Source organism: Marmota flaviventris, chromosome 19 (genome assembly GCF_047511675.1).
Source record: "Marmota flaviventris isolate mMarFla1 chromosome 19, mMarFla1.hap1, whole genome shotgun sequence".
Taxonomy (NCBI): Eukaryota; Metazoa; Chordata; class Mammalia; order Rodentia; family Sciuridae; genus Marmota; species Marmota flaviventris.
The window spans coordinates 12,374,975-12,397,097 of record NC_092516.1 but is presented as its reverse complement, the minus strand read 5'-3'; the positions used below and the strand labels follow the sequence as shown (position 1 = coordinate 12,397,097).

The window sequence follows — 22,123 nt, the reverse complement described above, 5'->3', positions numbered from 1 at the left end:
TCGAGGATCGGGTCCCTGGGACTTTAAGAGCGGCCACTGGGCGTGGGGAGCTGTCACCCCCACAAAGCGCTGGCCAAAGCCAAGGATACCGATGGCCCTTTCCCGAGGAGGCTCTGAGGCTGGCCGGCTGGTGTCCAGCCAGGAGGTTGCGGGAGGGTCAAGCTCAGAACCCTCCATGGGGCAGCTCCAGCCTGGGCAGCGGGAGTTGGTGCCCAGGGTCCTGCTCACGGCCCACGCCTGCCCCTGGGTGCAGTTCAAACATGAGTCCACCCAACCGACTGCCTGAGACAGTGTCCTCCATCGACACACAGGAGGTGGGACTGGACACCAGGGGTTCCGAGCAGCGTCCCCTCCACACACGACCCAGTGAGTCCAAAACGTCTTCAGATGTCACCAAGTAGCCTCGGGGGCCAAAACCACTGGCTCTGGACAGTCAACTTCTTAAAGTGAGTCCAGTTAAGGAAGAAATGCCCTCTAGCGGGCCTCCCCCCAACACAGGAAGTCCCCATGGCGACATGGCTTGGGGGGTCCGGGAAGGACAGGAGAAGGGGAAGATGAGACAGAGGACAGCCACCGGGCACAGGGACCTGGCCTCTTCCCCTCCATGCCACTCCCTCCCAGCTGACCCGCCAGCCTGGTTGCCTGGCTGTCCCTGGAGCCGAGAGACCACATGTGTGCCAGGGATGGGACGGACAGACAGAGTCCTGGAGCCCTGTCCCCACAACTCCGGGGCTTGGCCACATGAAGTTGGGTGCATTTCTCTCCTTGCTGCCCTGGGCGGACCCACGCAGAGAGGCCGGGGAGACACGGGGCCTAAGGAGGAGGACGGCGGTGGCGGGTGGCCTTTGCCAAGGTGCTCTTGAAGTCCCCGATGACCTGTTACCAGCCTCGGGATGCTCACCTCGGCTTCACCGAGTCGGACACCCGCAGAGTGTTCACCGCGGGGCTCTGCCCAGGGCCCGTGTGCCCTTCTCCCTGCACCGTGAGACCGGCCCACGGAGCTAAGGAAAAGACGGCTCCAAAGACGGACCCCCTTCCAACCCAGCAGGAAGGACGACGACCTTCTGGTTCTGGAAGCTCACACAGACACCCCGTGCGTACCTCTGACTCTGCACACACCATTTCCTGTGATCGTCACTCACCGCACTCCTGCAAGGTGGACACCAGCCCTGTGGCTGTATCCCAGCTGAGAGATTCGGTGGCCTGCCAGCCTCCCGGGGCGGGAAGATGGAGAGCAGGAACTCCACCGGGGGGGGGGGGGCAGGAAGCCGGGGCCCGTGCCCATACCTGTGTCCTACCCCCAGCACAGCAGAAGGCAGACGCAGGGCCACATCCCTGCTCACCAGGCCCTCTAGACTGTCCCAGGAGGCACGCAGACACAAGGGTGACGGCCTCTGCCCGTCCCCAGACTCCCAAGAGCAGCGCCCCCTCTGTGGCTCGCGTGCCCCCCAGGCCCCTGTGCTTGCTGGGAGAACCAAGGGCAGAGGAACACCAAAGAAACGGCTTTGGTCTGGCCACGGGTGGGAGGTGCCTTTAGATACCCGGATGTGACCGTGCCCACGCGGGTACACAGCCAGCCAGAGCGCGGACACACGCGTGTGCACCCACGGCCCCGTCTGGGGCCCCTCGGGCTCTGGGCTGCGGGGCCAAGAGGATGTGCACGCGCCCCCTGCAGAGCCGGTCCCAGAACATCGAGGTGCAAATCGGTGACAGAATCGTGGGAGGTACTCACCTGGGTCCCCAGGGCGATCAGGGGGCTCGGGTGCGGGTCCTGTGGGGAGAAGAAGGAAAGACACGTGAGTGAGGGGGACGTCCCCACCAGAGCGACGTCATTTTCCAACAAAGCCTCGTTTCTCCAGCTCTTGGCCCTGGGGAGGGGACAGCCCTTGTTACAGGGATGTGACAGAAGAGCTGGGCCAATCCGCCGCCCCCCCACCCCAGCACTTCTCCCCCGTGAAGGGGGCCCAGGTTTGTCCTCAAGGGTCAACAGCCCAGAGAAAAGCTCCGTCACCAAGCATCTCCCCGGGTGTTGGGGTCCTCGGGACAAAGGAGAAGCTGGTCCAGGGGAGGATTAGAAGTAAACCCCCAGGAATATAAAGTCCTGTTCAGGGCCAGGCCCTCAGCGGGGGGTCGGATGTTGGAGAAAGAGGGACATGAGAGAAGGAGCCAGAAACAGAGGAGCCAGGTTCGGGTCTGGGGAGCGCATTCTGGTGGCTGGGGAAGAGGGGCCCAGAGAAGCGCCTTCTTCATCACTCTCCACGGAGGCCAGGCGGCTGGGAGTGCGGGTGGCAATGCCTCGGGGTCGTTGGGCAGGACCTCTGAGGGCTGGCGGAGGGACCGACCGGGGAAGGGACAGAAGGAGGAAGGCACCGACCGAGGGGAGGCGGCGGTGGTGTTCAGCCCGGGGTTTCCGAGGAAAACAGGAAACAGCGCACAAAGGCTATTTCTGTTTGCCCTGCACAGAGCCATCGCGGGGCCGCGATTCTGGGAACAGGGCCTTGAGCTGCGGCTTACAGAGAGCGGCCTGGTTCTGGGGCCCGGAAGCAGGCAGACACCCACTTTGGGGCTTGGCTTTATCCTAGCAGACTTTCCGAAGCCGGCTTCTAGGAAACCTTGCAGATTAGCACCCGCCCGGGGGCCTGGACTGTGAATGTGAAGGAGGTGAGGGGAAGGGAAGCCCTCTGCACCTCCAGACTCCAGCCGGACGGACGGCCCCTGCTTTCTGGATCCCTGTCCTGACACATCTTTACTGTGATGCCTGATTCAGGAGGGTGTCAGGGCCAAGATCATGGGCACAGGTTGAGCTCTGGCCTCAGCATCTCCAATTGCAGGCTGGAGTCCAGTTCCCAGTGCTCCCCCACCCCACCCCGGGGCAGCCCACAGGATGGACGTTCCAAGAGAATCTCATCTTCACAATCCTCAGACGCCAACAGGCCTCAGACCCAGGAAAATCTTGAGGGGAACTTTTCTGCCCCTCCTTCCCCGAGGGCCAAGTGGCAGCTGTGCCCCGTGGAACCCAACATCTCCTGAGCCACTTTGGGGGGGTGAGTGGGCCCATTGGCTCCCCTTCCTGGGGCCCCCACCAAGCAGTTCCACTGCCGCTCACAGGCAGGAGGAGGGGGCCCAGCAGGGTCCCTGTACGTAGCAACAGGCCCTAGCTTCACCTTCAAGGGACAAGATCATCCTGTCTGTGGCCGGTGACCTGCACCAGACCTTGGGCAGCCCACCCAGTGAGCGCCTGCAGACTCTCCCCTCCCCGGGTCCATCTGTCCACTCGGATCCCACCATCTAGATTTTTGATTAGAAAAATAAGAAACTACATCTCAGCCACAAAATTAGCCTCCATTCTCAGAGCCAGATCCTCGCAGAGCACGGCTCCGGGGGTGTTGGGTGCACGCCCAGATTAATTAAGCTGTACTTCACAGCTCATTTGGCTATTGTTTGGGGCTTACGCTTCACCGCTCCGAATCGGAGAAGAACACCATACCGAACCCCCTAAGAACCTCGCTGGAAAAAGAGCTTCCTCGGGAAGCCAGAGAAATACCGGTCAACCACATGGACCAAACGGACGGCCTGGTCCCTGGACCCGGGGCGGCTGCACGAACTCTTTGATTTGCTGTTCCAAAGTGAGATGCGAGACCCCCATCACGCGTGGTGGTTCAGGGTGCACGATTTATTTAAAAGCTTCTGGAAGACCCAAGCACCGGCACTGCCCACTTAGCATCTTAATTAACGAGGGCAGGAAGAGGATGCGGTGCTCCCCAGGGCCCTGTCGCTCACACTTAGGACTCGCTTGCCAGGGAAATCTGGTTCGCCTCCCTCTGCGCACCTTGGAAATGCGAGACTCTCCCTCAAGAGGCTCAGGCCCGAGGATTCAAGGTAGGGCTGTGCAGTCTGCGGAGAGGTCTCACTTTCAGCAACATCCTCCTTAATTGGAAAGGTTAACGAAGTGGAACTAGGTCAATGATGCCGGCTGCCTGATCCATCCTGTCTGTCTAAATTGGCACTCTCTGGTTTACAGCAGAGTAAATTCCTGTCTGTCAGAGGAAGGCGCCTCCGGCGGCTCCAGAGGGCAATCTGCTCCGCGCCCGCCGGCCACAGAGAGAGGCTTCTGGAATCTTAATGCTACCGAGACCAAGGAAGGGCTTTCACCCCCTCCCACTGCCATGAGTGGACTGGGGGAGTCCAAGAGGGCGCCAGGGAGACGCACCTGGGGGCCTGACCTCTCCACAGCGCCCCACAGCCATGCCCTCTGCTCACGGGACTTTGCGACCCCTGGGCTTGGCCACGTGATTGGCTCAGTCCCATGGGGCAACCCTGCTAAGGCACAGTCAGCTCTCCCTGCAAGCTCCTGCAGGCACTGGCTGACCCTGTCTCCTCCGATGGCGGTGGAGTGGGTAAAGGTGGCTGATTCCTTTTGAATGGACACTCTGTGCCAAGCGCATGCGATACGGCCACCCCGCCAAGGGAGGGATCATACTTCCCATTTTATAGATCAGATAACTGATAACTCGTGGACGAGAACTGGTTCAAAAACGCAGGGCTCAGAAGGGGCGAAGCTTGGAGCAGTAAGCAGGTTTGGAAGTTTCCAGAAACTGCTCTCCTAACAGTATCCTGGGTGTTTCTCAAAGTCTGAACTTACTGAGTCGGAGTCTCCATGCAAGGGTCCAGAGAATCTGGATTTCTATTGAATTCCCTTGGGCCGTTCTGATGTACACCAGACCCAAACCTGAAAGCCCCGACCCGGTGCCATGGTAATCCAGCACCCAAAGGATCCAGATGACAAAGGACAGGCTCCTTCCGTGGAGAGCCAGCCACCAAGTGCCTGATGCATGCACCGGCTTCTTAGAAGAGGTCTCTGCTGTGTCCCCAGGACCCTTCCATGGTGGCTGCAAGGTGTTCTTTCTCTCCCTCTAACATGGCAGAGGGTCCCTCTGTCCCCAGGCTGCCAAGGCTCGCTCTCTCCAGGGACATGGAGATGCCGTCTCACCTCCTTCTTGAGGCCTAGTCGCAGCAGTCAGAGGGTCCACAATGGGGTTTTCTTTCTAGACGCCCCCGGGAGGTCCTGGTGAGCTTCTCTCACGTGTCAGTGGCTGCGAGATGCTGGCTGGGCGCGTGCTCGCCGAGTGCCCAGGGTACTGGGGACCGACGCCAGCCACACAGAGCTCCCTTTGTGGTCTGAGAAGAGTGTGTCTGGGAGGCGACCGCAGGCCAGGATTGCTAACTCACCTTCCAACAGAGCTCAGGGGAGGAAACTGAGCCCCAGAGAGAGGCCCGGCCTTCCCAGCGCCCGGGAACCTCGGCCTGTGTGCTGAGGCCCTTTCTCTGGCTGGACTTGTCTCCCTCGTTAGTATTTCACATTCCTCCCGTATTTTTAAGCCTAAACCCCAGAAAGGATCCACAGAACCTCCACATGAAGCTCAGGTCTCCGGGGCTGGTTTTTAATCACCCACAGCCTTGGAAACTATGAGAAGCCACGAGAAGCCACAGATACGTGGAAACTCAGGAATTAGTTGACTGATCTCACAGCTTGGTGTGTGTATCCTGGAGCACAAATGATTCCCCCAAATCTCAACCACTGGATCTAACATTTTGTTCCGTATGTGCTTCAAGAGGTTTTGTAACTCAGCACACACCTGTCATCCCAGCAGCTCGGGAGGCTGAGGCAGGAGGATCGCAAGTTCAAAGCCAGCCTCGGCAAAAGCAAGGTCCTAAGCAACTCAGTGAGACCCTGTCTCTAAATAAAATGCAAAATAGGGCTGGGGACGTGGCTCAGTGGTCGAGTGCCCCTGAGTTCAATCCCCAGTACCCCTCCCCCCTCCAAAAAATACACAGATTAACAATTCTCTGAACTGCAAGGTTCTGAATACCCTCTGCCTGAAAGATTAGAGGCTGAAGATATTAAGTGTCAAGACAGGTGACCCGTGGGAGGCCTGTGGATGTTTCCAGCTGCTTTAGTTTTGGCCTGTGGCATTGACAAAATATTTGAAATCATTGCCAGTGTCTTAAATCCAGGATATTTGACGTGCAAATCTAGATTCTCACTTCTCTTTTGAAAAGCAGAAGATGGAGCAAAGCTGGCGAGGCATTCCTGCATCTGAGTGGCCGTGCCCGGTGCCTGGCTGCTGCAAGCAGCTGCATGTGTCACACCCACACTGATACTTGCCTGAGGTCACATGGGTGGTCAATATTCACAACCGTCTGAATACTAGCACGCGGTTAGGCTCCTCCCGAATGCAAAGCATTAGTGTCAGCAGGCAGTAAGTACTATCTCATTTAAACACCACGCCAACTGTAGGGTGTCGGTATTAATAGTCTGCTTTATGCACATGGTGAAACTGAGGCTCGGAAGAGAACCAATTTGCTCCATGTCGTTCATCAGTAAGTGGCACAGCCAGGACTTGGACCAGAGTGGCCCATGGACGCACTCTTGGACCACGATGGGAGAGCGGGTTCTCAGTAGTTCAATCACGGTGGGACTCGCTAAGCCAGGGTTCAGTCTGTGAGCTGGCAGCACAGGAGAACGAGGGACCTCGTGACTGGATCAGATGTTCCTAATGCCATTTCCCTGCTGGGGGTCTCCATGGTGGTGACTGAACGGACCCACCCTCCCCTAAACCCAGAACCCCCCTATCCCATCTAGGTGCTGGCTAGTCAGTCCCCGGTACCCCTCACCACACCAACTGTGGGCTCCCAGTGCTTCTGAAGGTGGCCACAGGGCTCTGTTTGGACACTTGTCTTCCTGGGGCTGGGGACACTAGCCACACCTCAGGCTCAGCCCAATGACCCATGTGTCCCAGGCACGGACTGCAGCACCTACCAATTTTGCTCCCTGTCGCTGTGGTCATCAAGAGGGGCCAGGTGGCCCAAGTGTCCCCGAGACACCGGCTGGGATTCCAGGGACACTGAGCCCTGTTCTATGGCTTCTGGGACTATGGGGTGTGTTCTCTGCTCCACGAGGACTGGGTCAGATCTGAGCTGCAGAATCCAAGGTCAGAGTAGAAGAAGGAACTTGTGCCAGTTTGCAGCTTCTTCCCTCTACAGGACCCAAGGGGACACGGATAAGCCATCGCTTGCCCTCCAAGTTGGCCACAGGAGCAGTCAGGCCAATGGATCTGGGTTTCCTGATGAGATGAAGCTTCTCTCCGTCCCTGACTTGAATCCAGCCCAGTGTTTTCTGGTGAAGCCCGCGGGCCCAGGGAGGGAGCCCCCCGCCCTGCAGGCTGCACACGGTTCATGGCAAAGCTCAGCCTGGAACCCAGTGTCCTCTCCCCAAGTCCTGGGTTCGCCCCATTTGGCCAAGACGAGTTCCCCAGTGCTTCCCTCTCCCCTCTTCTCTGAGAGCCGACGACCGGGACGTCTTCTGTTCCAAAGACACTGGATCCCAGCTCTGGGAAAACTGAGGCGGTCCTGCCCACGCCAGCCATGTCTCCAGGAGACCACACACAGCACTGCCCAGGCCACGGGGTGGGGGACCGTCCCGGGCAGCCAGGGAGGAGGGCAGCTCTACACTCAGGCTGTGCCCGGGAGGGGCGCCTCCTTCCCGGCTCACAGAGATGCTGGGAACATCTGGCTGTAGGGACAGATGTGCTTCCTCTTCTCAGAGTCAGGATGAAGGCAGGGGAGGGTCCCTGTCTCCAGGAGGCCCCCAACGCCCCCCTACATTTCCTCCTCAGTGACAATGGCCATCATGAAAGCTGTCATTGACGTCCACGTGAAGCACTACAATCAGCCATTGTGCATCTTCCCAGGGAGCCTGGCCAGGGTCTGGCTGGAAGTCTGGAAACGGGGACGATTTCTCTTGATGCTTTTGCTGTTGGGAGACGCTCTCGGTACCATGAAGCGTGTGCCTGTTTCCAAATCACAGATGCCCCCTCCCTCACTTACACGGGAGGAAACTGAGGCTCACGGAATTACAAGCCTTGCTCAAAAGTTACAGGGCCAGGCCTGTCTCACCGTCACCAAAGGAACCGCAACACGTGGATGCGGAACAGTTCGAATGCCACAGTCTACGGACATCATTTTCTTTTTTAAACCAGTTGCCACCAGGAGCTCGGGAGGCTGAGGCAGGAGGATCGTGAGTTCAAAGACAGCCTCAGCAACTTAGCCAGCCCTAAACAGCTCAGCGAAACCCGACTGAAAATACAATACAAGAAAGGGCTGGGGATGTGGCTCAGTGGTTACGGGACCCTGGATTCAATCCCCAGTACCACAAAAAAAAAAAAAAAAAAAAAAAACCCAGTTGCCAACATTTAAAATGTCTTCACAGCATCCAAATTTATGGCTTTTTCTCCAAATGTCAAAAGATCTGACCAAGTGGGCAGGCAAAGCCCGAGTGGCCACAGCTAGAGCCGGCTGCTTCCCCTTGGAGGTGGACACACGTGCTCAAGTGGTCTCAGCACAGCTGGTCCTGGCCACCTGGGTGGGCTGGGCCCTGGAAGCATCTGAGTCTGCGACCCCTTCCTGTGTCACCCACCACGCTTTCCCATGGCCCTTACGAACACCCTTCCATTCCCCCCCTGGACGGCTTCTCCAGCCTGACCCCATCCCCACACCAGCCCCCAGCCTGAGGAGGTTCAGGGTCCCAGGGCTTAAGACACAGGAAACCGGACGGCCATCCAGGGGCAGGTTCACGGCCGGGCATCCCTGACCAGCTCCACGCTGCGCTCATCACCTTGACTCGGGAGCAGGGAGGGCAGTGGGGGAGGGGAGGCTGCAGAAGGAGGCTGCAGGAGGAGGACAGGAAGAGGTCAGGGCGCCCACGGTTCCCCGCTTCCTGCCCCCGCGCCTGCAGCTGCTCCCCGCTGCCGGCCACTCTTGTCCCAGTGCCCTCGGAAGGAAGCACTTGACAAGGGAGTTGGCCGGAGGAGCTGGGGACGTGCGCAGGGGCCGCGAGCCCAGCGTCCCCCCTGCGCGGGGAAGCCCCAGAGACAGGAAGAGGCAAAGAAAGCAGAGGCCGGGTCGGAGCCCCGGAGAGCCCCTCGCGAAGGCCCAGCCGGGGAGGGGACAGCGAGGCCAGAGGAAGGGAAGGGAAGGGGGTCGCCGGGCGCACACGGATGTACAATGAGCCCCTTTCATGGGTGAACAGAGGACTCTCCTCAACCCCGGCTCAATGGCTTTGTGTCTGAAACGACCGATTCTACACCCAGAAAGCCACATGGGCCAGACCTCGTGCCAAGGTCAGGCAAAAGCCCGAGATCCCAGGGCCAGTCGATCATCGGCACCCGGGAGACGGCCACTGGGCTAAGTCCTCTTGGGCTGATCCAAAGGCGACAATGATCCTCTTTGATTTCTAAGCTTTTCTGCCCCAGGGCGGGCGGGGGACCCTCGGCCACAGGAGTGCCAGGCTTGGCATCACCAGCGTCCCCTATTCAGGATAGGAAGCGCTTCTTTCCCAGGAACTTCATTGAGACATCTGTGGGGAGGGGCGGGCAGGATGGGAAAGAACTGGAGGTGCAAGCTAAGCCCCCGGGGCTCCGGGGGTGTGCTTTCCTGACGGGTGGGAACCGGCCCAGGGACCCTGCAGTCACTGCTGCTCGGCGAGCGCCCTGGGAACATGGCTTTGCAGAGGATTTTTTTTTTTTTTTTTTTACTTTTTATAGAGGTAGCAAACGCTCACAGGGGCCAAGAAGTGGTATTCAGTTCAAATAGGCTGCATTCAGCTTGTGCAGTGTTTGGAAAAGAAAAAGAAAAATGCTACACACAATGGCGAGGCTGGAAGTTTGGGAGGTTTCACCTAAAACTGCAAAGTCGTAGCATTTCTTTGAAAAAGCGCAAGATCTGACAGCGAGCACCTGGAGGCACAGCCCCGCTGGGGAGGAGGAGAAGCCATCCCTCTCAAGGGGCACGCGCCCCCCAGGCTTGCCACGCCGCCTTCTCTTTACGGCTCCTGCAGGCACTGGGCGGCTCACCTCTGGTCTCATGGGTCCCAAGCCCGACACAAAGGCCCTTTCGGGGTTCAGAGAAAAGTGGATGTGGGAGCTTGGAGACTGCAATGCACACTTGGCCACGGAGCCCACGGAGCCCACGGAGCCCACGGCTGTCTCCAGATGAATACACAAGCACACACCCAGGAACACTTGGCCAAGGCCAGTGTCTGTTCCCACCAGGAGGGCTGGCAATCCTGTGTGTCCGTCACCCTCTGTCGCACAGGGCCACACTTTGGAGATGTTGTAAGTCCAGTTCCAAAGCACCACAGTAAAGCGAGTCAATACAGTCTGGGGGGCAGATACGAGGGATTGAACCCAGGGGTGCTTGACCACTAAGCCACGACCTCCAGTCCCTCCTTTACTTATTTATGTATTTATTGACAGGGTCTTGCTAAATTGCTGAGGCTGGTCTCAAACTTACAATCCTCCTGCCTCAGCCTCTCAAATTGCTGGGATTACAGATATGTGCACCACCGTGCCTACTGAGTCACAGAAATTTGAGGTTATGTTTATACTGTGTTCAGTGTTCAATAGCATTGTGTCTGAAAAACAGCGTGCACCCCTTATGTTTAAAAGTACAGTATTTTTTAAAATGCTAACGATCGGGGCTGGGGTTGTGGCTCAGTGGTAGAGCACTGAGCATAGCACGTGGGAGGAACTGGGTTCGATCCTCAGCATCACGTAAAACTAAACCAAATAAAGTCCACCAACAACTAAAAAAATATTTTTAAAAAATGCTAATGGGCATTTGAGTCATTAGGAAAATAAAAGTTGCCAACAGACCCCACACGGGGTTGCCATAAACCTTCAATTTTTTAAAAAAAAATGCAGTGTCTGCACAGTAAAATAAAGTCAGATGCAATAAAGCAAGGTGTTTTATTATTTTGACAACTCAGCCCGCTTTCTTGGGGCCATGACTATCTTCTTATTTCATGTTTCCTGAAGTCCTGGGACTGTCATGGAAAGGTCACTGGGTCAATTCTCACTGAACCCCCATTGGCTGGACCTCAAGCCATGTGAGGATGGCATTTAAGAGATAAATTCTCAGAACCCAGCCAAGATGTGCGCTGGGGTAGGGGCAGCTCCCACCGATGCAAGGCGCCCAGCCAGGCTTCGCCACCAAGAGCTTGTGCACCAAGGACCGGGCCCAGAGGGACACACGCAGCCTGTTGACTGGCCCAGAGTCTGAGATGAGGCAGCAGAAAGGCTTGTCTAGACACTGTCGGTGCTGACATCGTTAAAATATGTCCCCAGGGCCGCGGGTGGCTCAGAGGTGCAGTGCAGGAGGCCCTGGGTCAGTCCCCAGCACTGCAAAAATATTTTCCAATTAAAAAAATGTATAAAGCATGTTCTCCTTTTATTAAAGGATGCAAAGCTCAAAAAAGAAAGGCCCCGAGTGTCGGCAGAGGTGATATTCGGTGGTGTTGCCGTTTGCAGAGCTGGGATGGAACCCAGGGCCCCACACACGCCAGGAGAGAGCTCCGTCACGGCCTCCCCAGCCCCGGGTGTGGGGTCTTTTTCTTGGAAGCTTTTCTGGGTCTAAGAAGGGGGACTGGGGCTTTCCACCAGGGCAGCTGTGCACACGAGGGCATGTCGTACATACATGTGCACACGCGTGAGCATCTGCAAGAGTATACAGGTATGCACGTGTGGCCTCTTCCAGCCACCGTCCTCCTACAAAACAGCAGTGGAGATGGGTCAACTGTGTTTGCCTCGCATCCCTTTAGCTCTGGGGACAACTCCTGGGTCACCCCACTCCTGAAAGTAGTCTCAAACGGCTGCCGGGGTGGGGGGCAAGGTTCAGGTGGGGCTCCACCAAGCAGACTTTGATTTCTGGGCTGGGAGGGAAGCAGAAAAGAATACAGGGGGGAACACGCAGCGCCCCAACTCTGCACTCAGTGTCGGTGATTATTCACGCAGCAGCATCTTGAAATGCCGAACGGGGGGCACATTACTGTTGTTCTGATTTCACACGCTAACTGTGTTTACATGCTGACAGCGTTTCCTGGGGACAATTATCTTATTACTAGGGCACTAATCTTTTCAATCTTTGCAACACAGTTTACAGCTGCAGACTTCAAAAATTAAGGCTAATTAAGACCCTGCTTTCGGCAGGTAGGGCAAACTACACTTGCAATTTTAACAGAGTAAAAGAAAATCAGTTTGGGGAGAGGGTGAGACAGGGGGGCTCACAGTGTCAAAGGTAGAGAGGGGAAATGACAGGGTCTCCACCAGTGGTATCTACGAGGGATTTGTTCAGGGATCCTCTGCAGATTTCAGAATCCCCGGGTGCTCACGTCCCTCGGGTCAGATGGGGCAGGATTTGCTTGTCCCCTACATACTTGGTCCCACGCACGTCAAGTCACCCCTAGGTTCCCTGTCACACCCACGACGGTATGAATACGCCATAGAAATAGTTGTTACACTGTATTAGTTGGCGAATAATAATAATAATAATAAAGTCTGTAGATGTTACGACAGATACCTTTATGTTTTCTGACCATTTTCAATCCCTGGGTGGATTCGCAGATGCGGAACCCACAGATGTGCAGAGCCTCCTGATGTTAGAAAGCGCTAGGCGACTTCTCCAGAGGGCGAGGCCTGGAGATTTCAGCACCAAGGACAGCTGGGGAGGGCCCCCCAGGAGCCAGTGGGCGTCTGCACTCGGCTGTCTAGTTCCACCCATGACACCCTTCCATGCAGCCTCCCGGTGGCGGCTGCCAGGGGGGAATTCTGTGCCACAGCACCGGGGTCAAGGGCCGGCTCCGTCCATCACGCTCTGCCAACTGGGAGAGTTTACCTGATACCCGGGTGCCTCAGTGTCCCCTTACAGGGAGCAGAGATGACAATAATACCGACCACCCACAGCATCCGGTTGATTAAACTGATCTTTATAAAGTGCTTAGAATGTCGGGTTCATAATAAGCATCGGATACGTATTCAGTTTTTAAATAATATCTATTGCAAGGCGTGTGGGCTTTGGGAAGGAGGACAGACTGTGGCGTATTGAATAATCGCAGCCGCCGTCGGACACGTTCTCGACCCCACACCTACCCACCACGCTGTGAGCGAGCAGGAGACAGTCCTGTGTCCTTGCTGGTTCTGTTGGCAACACATTCCTCAGCTCCCTGCCCTGTGAGCTCGCCAGCACCCGGGATCGTCCATCATTATTTTGGGTTGGGTTTGAAATTGCAGAGAAGCAGTTGCTCTTGCTGGGCTGCTGTGGGGACCTGGGTCTGCAGCCCCGCCTCTCAGAGCCAAGCGGGTCTCTGGCATGCCGAGCTCCGGCATCCACAGAACCCCTTCTTAGTCGGCCCCAGCCCCTGGGCCCCTGAGTTCCACCTGCCACGGCCCGTGCTGGGTGGCCTGATGCTCAACTGAGTGCTCGCACGGATCCTCCCAGGGCAATGCTGACCCCATGTTACATTTGAGGAAACCGACGCTTTACACAATGCCTCCATGGTCACATGGATTGCTAATAAAACAGAGTCACGATGTGGCACAGAAGAGTGACGTTCTCTCCTGCAGTGATTCCCCAAGTCAGCTGGGTTGCATTTCCCAAGATGGTTACTCCAACTGGTATTGCTATTACCAGAACTAATGATATCAACCCCGCCAGCAGGGATATCCGCTCTGTGCCAGGCGCTGTTCAAAGCCAATGCCACCGTTAACTCATTTAACCCCCCACCCCTTCAGGATGGACTAGTATCAGCCTTCACTTTACAAATGAGGTTAATGGGCTCAGAGAGGTTATGCACCATGCCCAGGTCACACAGTTCTAGAACGTTGGAGCCCAAATTTGCCCAAATCTTGGAGACCTGGCCCCAGACACACAGCTGTTGGGCTCTCTTCTCTCCATTCTCTCCTGCCTATCACATTCAACACCTGTCTCCTTTTCAAAGACACCACATAAAGGTGTCACTACCTTATACTATATGACAAGACAGAAGAGAGACCGATCCAATCCTCATATGTTAAACTACCAGTGACAGGATCCGTTATTTTGTTACATTTGTGATAAATTCTCCCCAAAAAGGAGGGATGTAGGAAGGACAGGCAACTCATCCAGTGCGAAAGATTGTTCAGGTGCTTCAGGAAGTGAGAAGTAAGGCAGGCTTCCAAGAAAGAGCGAGAATCGACATGTCACAGGTAGGGAGGGCACACGCTGTGGGCAGAAGAAGCTGTAATAATAAGAGCCCATAATTTTCGGGAAAGACAGAAGACAGGCAGTCTGAATGTAGAATTGGGAGGGGGCGTGGCGTGGGGTGGAGGGAGGTTTGGGAGGAGCCTGGATCCCATCTCAAGAGCGGTGGGTGGCAGGGAATCCCCGGGGAGGGCTGGGGACAGATTGGCTGGCTCTCTGCAGGAAGGACGGTCCTGCCACCAAACAGGCCTTTAATAATCAGATCCAAAGTCACCTCTAGTCCCCACCCGCAAGCCCGCAGGCCGAAGACTTTTAGGACGAGTTTCAAATAACTGCTATTCCCCATTTTTAGGGATCGTCCCACATCCCCCACGGTCAAAGCCACAGGCTCGTACCAAGTTTCACAAAGTGGAATTCCATCCTTATGACTGGGACAGACTGGGAGAAAAGCAAGAGGTGATGTGTGAGAGGTGACAAAATATCTTTCTGTGTCTAAAAAGAAAAAATCTCAGCCTGGGCCCGATACAGGTCCGTTGGCGGTTCTGAGTTCTGTGGCTCAAGGAAAACGGCATTAGTATTGGAGGGTTTTAAGAAATGAGGAGCTAGAACGTCCCCACCATCACCGCCCACCCCCCACAGAACAAAACTGCAGGCCACCTCCTGCAAGCCCCCAGCTCCTGAGGCCCCCTGGGGGCAGGTCCCTGATTTATGTCACCCCATAGCTGGCGGGGCCAACAAGGTCCCTATGCTCGGAATGGGGGACAGGAGACACCTGTTGCTACAATCAGGAACATTCCAGGCTAATGAGATGCACAGGTCACTCTGGCCACTGCACCGTGGCCATCAACATGAGCAAGCCACAGGCTCAGAGAGCTGAGGACACCTGTTAATGTCACATGCAGGGCAGAATGTGGACCACGGTTCAGGTCCTGACCTGCGTGACTCCGACCCTTCTGTCACTAGCGGGACGTTCCATGGCTCCCCAGTGCTCCCAGCCCTGTTGAAGCCCCGAGAAGCCCTTGTTTATTGAATCCTCACAATGTCACCTGAGGCAGGTGCTCATCTAAGTCCCCTTGTGCACATGGAAAACTGGAGGCTGAGCTCCCTCAAGAAGCGGGGGGTCTCCATTCACAAAGAAGGCGGGCACATGGCCCCGGGTTGGTGGTGCCACCCCACCTGCCTGTCAAACTTCTACACAAGACACCCCTGCACCCCCAAACCACAACAACAATGCAGGAGATCGGAGAGATGTTGCTATTTTCTTGTTCATGCAACTTTCTGACCAGACGTTGAGAAAGAAAATGACTCTAGGCTCGCGGCCAACGCCAAGCTGGCTCTGCCCCTGGCTGCTGATTTACCAGGCTCCGTGTGAATGATATCACCGGAAACACGGTCACTGGTGCTGAGGTTGCACCAGCTCAGCGTTCAAGGACGGGGACTTGCTCTTGGGATCCCGCTGGCTGTAATCCCAGCAACTCGGGAGGCTGAGGCAGGAGGATCCCAAGTTTAAGGCCAACCTCAGCCACTTAGCAAGGCCCTAAGCACAGGATCAAGACCCTGTCTCAAAATAGAAAATTAAAAGGGCTGAGGATGTAGCTCCATGGTAGGGCACCCCTGGGTTCAGTCCTCAGTACCAAAACAAATAAATAAAAGAACAGCCCCTCGGCCTGTTGGGTGGGAACCTCACCTTCAGATGCCACACGCTGGGGCTGCACATCCAGAGGCCCAGACGGGAGCTGCTGGAGCCACCAGTGTCCCTGTAAAGTATGTATCCCCGGGCACGTGGCCTGAGACCCGTGTGCCAGGGTGAGGTGGGCTCTGGACCACGGTCTGTGCTACCCCTGTGCCTCTAGGGGCTCACCCCTCATGCCCTGGGATGGTGGTGCTCAGCCAGGGTGACTGTGTCCTCGGGGACAGGCGGCAGTGTCCAGGCACAGGTCTGCATCTCCCATCTTGAGGGAGAAGATGCTGTTCCCTCGTGGGGCTGGAGGTCAGGGTGGTGCTCAGCATCCCGCTGGGTTGAGGAAGCCCCCCCACAAAGAATGACCCAGCCCAATATCCACCACGTGGGGCACAGAAACCCTGGGAAGGAGCTGGGGCCAACCAGGGCCAGCCACACTGTGTCCCAAGTCCCTTCCAGACCCTTCCCCTCCCCTGGCTTCCAGGCCCCTCGAACAGACCCCAGTGTCCTGGCGGGAGGGGCCAGCTCTGCATTGCTCACAGTCACCTCTGCAGGGCCAAAAGCAAGGTCTGGGCGACAGTTAAAAAATGGGGATCCCCTAATGGATGGGAAACCTCAGCCTGAGGGGTGCACAAGCCAGCCAGACACTCGAGAGGGGGTGATCACCCCAGGGAGGTAGAGACAGAGGAGCCTTAGCTTTAGCCAGCTGCAGGTCTTGACAGGGACGATGACGCAATGGTGGCACCCACACCACGGGATGGGCCCACAAATGGGCCTCCCCCTCACTTTTATCCTGGCCATCGGAAATCACCCCACGCTGGCCACACCCAGAGTGGATCGGGACCCCTGTCGTGGAGGCAGGGATTCCTGGAGGTCTCGTGGAGGTCAGCCAGGAGGGAACCCCGGCCTGGCGGGGCCTCTGGAGGCCAGCTGGGCGGCCCCTGCCCTCAGCTGGACACGGTGGCAGGACGTCCATCATGCCAAGGTGCAGCCTCCGCATCGCAGGAGGGGCAAGAAGCACAGTCCCCTGTCTGGTGGCCCAGCCTGCCTGCTCTCCGCCCAGGAGCAGGGCTCGAGGACCACCTGGTTGGCTCGGAGTCCCCTCCAGCGCTCCCACCCCCGCCCCGCGCCCAGCACACAGAGGGCTGCGCCCTGGGCCTTGGTGGAACCGCAGCGACCATCTCACACGTCCAGCCCACCCCTCACGATTCCCTATTCCAAAGACAACCCGAATGAGCAGGGAGGCCGCCAAGCCCGACATGGTTTCAATTCTCTTTCTGGCTTGACGTCGTGAGTTTCGACCCCTCAGCACCCGGTTCAGGCCGGAACCAGCTCCTCACGGGGGAGGGAGGCCGGGCAAGCTGCTCCAGATCGCTTTTCTAGGCTTTGGACCAAGGAAGTCGCGTTCTTGACCTTGCCGAGTTCCAGCACCGAGAGCGGCCCAGCACCACAAGACCCCTGAACTCACCCCACTCCTCCCACAGACAGAAGGACGGGTGATTCCTGACCTGGGCTTCTTTTGCCACCGTTGCCCGGGAGTGGCTCAAATGTGTGCACACACTCCGACATGGGGGGCTGTCCCCGCCTTGTTCTGAGCGTGGCATACAGCTGGCGCTCAGTAGATGTGCAGTGAAGGAGTGAACGTCAGCAATTATCTAGTAGAAAACTTTGGAGAGAAACCTGCTTCCTCTCAGAACAACGTCTGTGCGTGCACCGGGGACAGAGATGGCAGTTCCCATCCCCAAAGCGTGTTACACCCAATGGTCTGATGGCTCACGTCGCCACGTAGGTGTCGTCTGGACCAGGCCTGTTGAATTTGCTCAGAAGCCAGGTCCCTGCAGAGGCAGGGGCTGAGGTCTCCCTCTGCCAGCCACCAGTCAGTGCCCGCCTTATTTAGCCTGGCACCTTGGGTCGTCTTGCAGGGAGACGTCCCCCTCTGATTGATGCCTGTGCCGGGGGGGATATTGCTGAAGGCTGCCTTTCCTTCAAACGCAGCATCATTCCTCTTTCCTACTAGACGTCTGTTATGTGCCAGGACGTGGCCTTAGCACTCTGTAATTCCCGTTCCGCTCTCATGACAGCACTGCAAGGACTCGGGGAGGTCTGGCTGGTCCAGAGGGGCAAGGTCAGTGAGGCTGAGCTGGGCTTTGAACCTGAGAGGACTCTGCAGCCTGGGCTCTGTGCACAGTGGCCTGGGAATCTCAGAAGAAATCACACCTTGTCTCCACCCTCCTTGGTATGGTGCATGCACAAACACTTCAAAAATTTTAATTTCTATCAGAAGAAATATCATGCAGGGAACGGCCAAGCCCGTGCCCTCTCTGCTCTACCCCTAGCACCTTGCCAAGTCCCTGAGGCCAGCTGCTTTACCTGCTAAATGGGTACAACCCCCCCCCAGCCGCTCCCCAGGATTGTTGACAGAATCAAAGGAGAATGTAGCCAAAGGGGCACTTGTCCTGGAGGTGTCAGAGGCCAGCAGATCTTCCAAAAGGGCATCAGCCTGAGAGATCCACCCCCACCCCATGCCCCTGCCCCGACAGGCAGCCTGGCCCCATCCCCCGCTCCACGGAGTCACCTCCCAAAATAAACCCTGAAAACCCCAGTGAGCTCACCATGGAGACTAAATATAGAAGGAAACACTCCCGAGCTCCCATCTGGCATCAGCGTCTCCAAAACGCAGCCCAAACCGCTCGTTCCTAACTGGATCTGCGCCGTCCGACCGGCAGCTTCACACCAGGAGGCTGCGCAGAGTCAGGGGAGCCCCGGGTCCCGCACAGTGTCCGGGCAGCCACCCCCACCCCTAGGACTTCTGAGCAGCTGTAACCGTATGAAAATGAGCATCCGTCCCGCGGAGGGTGCAGGGTGTCCAGGCTGGAGGGGGCCCTGCAGGGTGACCTGGGTGTCCTGCAGAGCAGTGTGGGGTGGACAGGGAGGTGTCCACAGGGGCTGCCGGGATGCTGAAGCCCACGTTAGGAGCAGCAGGAGGCCAGGGCATGTTCCCATCTATGAAATGGGGACGAGTGACACCAACACACGCAGCCTCACTGTCAAGACACACACAGAAAGACTGTCACTACCCACTGGACACAGAAGGAGCAACGGTTTCCCTTAAGAGAGGCTGCAAACGCTCCTTAAAAACAGCAGGCCAGCTGGCACAGGGGACGCGTCGCCTGTCACCCCACAACCAGAGAGGCTGAGTCCACTGAGGCGAGGTCCCTGGAGGTGCCACCTCCAACAGGGGGGAGGCGGGGTGGGGGGCAGCTGCTGTTGAAGGGGCGGGGGCTTCAGTTTGGGAAGATTAAAAACACCGGGGAGACGGACGGTGGTAGTGGCCACACAGCAATGCGACTGTATTGGATGTCCCTGGACTGTCCCTTAAAGGCTGAGATGGTAAGTTGGATGATGTGTACATGATGCACAGGAAAACAGGAAAAAACGATAAGGCAGAAACCGACAGAAAAGGGCACCTCTGAGAAAGGGGGGGTGGGGGAGGGCGCGGGGAAGGAAGGGACCCCCCACTTCCTCCTGTTTGGCTGGGAGATTAGACTCCATGACACAGAGGCTGACTTAACTGTAAGAACATCTTTTTTTTTAATGTAAATGCATCAGGGATGATGAGGGCAGGGAGCCGCAGTCTCGGTTTCTACTGTAAACTTTCTAGACCCGCCATAAAGACAGAATCAACTGCATTGACCTGGACTCTCTGGGGTGCGGGAATCTCAGAGCCTCAAGGTGCTGGCTGAGGAAGGAGCCTGGGGTGCATCCCCTGGGGTTCCATTTAGGTGAGAATCCAGGACGTGTGACTCACCCATGGGGACCAGAGGCAGCTCAGTGGTGGCCGGAGGTGGGGGTCCCGGTGGGGGGGGTCTTATAGAGGGATGGAGGCGATCTGGAGGAGACACTGGAGTGCAGTGTCACGGGTGGCACTGTTGTCCTACGGTAGCTGAAAGATGTGCCGGGTGCTCGGGGCGGAGTGGATATCCCGCCCACACCCCTCCTGGTGACAGTCCCCACATGGGCACGTCACTGCAAGGTGCTTCAGCGCATCATCCCCTAAAGGCTCCAAGAGGGAGTTGTTCAGACGCCCGTTTCCCAGGAGAATAAACTGAGGATCCATTGAATGAAGTCACAGTCACTGGCCAAGCCGGGGTTTGGACCCAGGAAGTCCCAACCACCATCCAATCCTGCCTCCCGAGAAGCAGCCACCTGAAACCCTCATTTTGAACAAGCTGGGGACAGAGGGTTCCCATGGAAAGCGCTGGGAGAGACAGGAACAGGGACAGTCCCCTCCGTGCCAGTGCAAGGGGCAGACATGGTGGCTATGTGGAGGCCTCCTCCTGGCTTTCCCCGGCCGTCCCTGGGCCAGGAGCACAGCTCCTCTTGCTCACGCGGAGACCCACACGTCCCGCCCAGCTCGGCTCAGACTTTCTCTTGGAAACCCTTCCTGACCTCCCAGGGAGGACCGCTGCCTCCTCGACTAGCTGCTGCGGTCACCACCATCAGCACACGTGGTCACAGCCACCCGTTAGTGTCTGCAAGGGCTGGATCCAGGGTCCGCATCGGAGGATGCTCAAGTTCCCCGGATAAAGGGGCGCCCCACCTCCCTAAAACCTACCACACACCCTCCCGAGTGGACCCAACCACCTCCAGACCGCTTACGATACCCACGGCAACGGGAATCTGTGCTAGTGGGTGCTCCGCACTGTTGGGGGAGTGACTGGAACGGGAAGGTGTGCACACACCCAGTGCAGAGGGAACATTTTAGAAGCATTTTTGGCCGCAGTCGATCCAGCCCGAGGATGCAGAGACCACAGACTTGGATTGCCAAGGGTCCTCCTCTCCAAGGGCTGCTCTTCCTAGTGCCACCGTAACATGGAGGATTCCTGGTGGCAGGAGCTGGGTCTTACCCGCCCATTGTCCCAGAGCCAACCAGGGTGCTGGAAATATGGTCCTTGCCTAGCAAATACCGACTGCGAATGGCAGTGATAAAACCAAAGGTTTAAACAAAAGAGGGTTTATACTGTCGGAGTCAAGAACCGGCTTCTGTCTATGGGAGAGAGACGTGAGGCTATTTCAACATCTCAGGCCCTGGGGTCAGGCCAGAGGGAGCTTCCAAGTCAGCTGTGCGACCCCTGAGCAAGGCACTCACCCCTGGAGCCCTACGGCTTCCATCCATAAGATGATACCAGGATGTACCTCCAGGTGAGAACTGTCCCTGCAGACGCATGCAAAGCCCTTGGCCTGGACAAAGCAGTTAATAAATGCTCACTAAACGGGTGGGGTTGGCGTGGGAGTCTGTTGGGGAGACACGGAACTTGGATGGCTGGGGACCCAGCGTTACCAGAAGTCATCAGAGTGAACGAGGCGGGCCCGCGGGGTGGACCCTGGCAAATAGGTGATTGGACTAATTTCTTGTTCTTGACCTCATACCACATCTGAAAGACCCTCTTGTGTCTCAGCTGGACAGACCTGACTTTCAGGGACCATCAGACAAGATGTCACCCACGGGTCCCCCATGAGCCAAATTCCATTTGAGCCGGGAAGGCGGATTTTAAGTTTTAAATCAGTTGCCAAAATTTGAAATGCAGAAAGAGCATGTGTTCAAGTTCTGGATCTCCACCGCCCTGGGCAACTCAAAAGATGGGCCACACTGGGCCCGCACCGTGCGCTGGACGGCACTGAGAAGCAACCGTCTGTCTGCTGCAGATGGGGTGTGGCTGTCCCCCGGCCCCATGTGGCTGGTGCACCCCTTACCCGCCCGGCACGGACAGCATCCACTGGGCAAACGCCTGCCCCGGGGAAGAGATGCACGGGGGACAGTCTCATTGACCAGGTCTGAGGGCAGGTCCCTGCTGCAGAGCCACCCGAGGTCTTGGACACCTCCAGGATGTAAAGTCGCAGGCGAACAAATGGTCCCGCTTAATAATAAACCAACCGTGTCCTTGCCACCTCTCCCGGGGAAGGCTGGAAGTCCATCACAGGTGACGGAGCGCGTCCGCCACACCTGACGGAGGCCCTGGGTGCTGTGGTCCTTCTCCCTGAGCCCCGAAGACTTTCTGAGGGGAGGTGGCTGCAGAGTCCTGGAGGGAGACAGGAGCTGCCAGAGGACCTGGGCCTCCAAGATCTCTGATTGGGACCAATGATGACAAAGAGCAGCGGCCACTCCAGAGCTGGCCTGGCTCCCCCGGCACCTCCCGGAGCCCGTGGGCCTCACCAGGTCACCTGCACCCCAGGCCGCAGAGCTCCCCGGTGGGGTCTATTTCCAAAGAGTCGCCTGTTCCCAGGGACAGGGGCAGACCCCTTCTGAAAACCTGTCACCTGGGAATGGGTCCAAGCTTCCACGGCTGACCCGCTACTTCTGTGATTTCT

General features: G+C 57.2%; 1 protein-coding gene across 1 annotated transcript in view; it reads right to left on the bottom strand.

Moving 5' to 3' along the window:
- Positions 1 to 22,123, bottom strand: part of Xylt1 (xylosyltransferase 1) — a 241,212-nt gene that overhangs the window by 166,064 nt on the left and 53,025 nt on the right. The window contains exon 2 of the mRNA XM_071605760.1: positions 1,733 to 1,771. Coding sequence (XP_071461861.1) covers positions 1,733 to 1,771 — 39 coding nt within the window. The remainder of the gene's footprint in view (positions 1 to 1,732; positions 1,772 to 22,123) is intronic.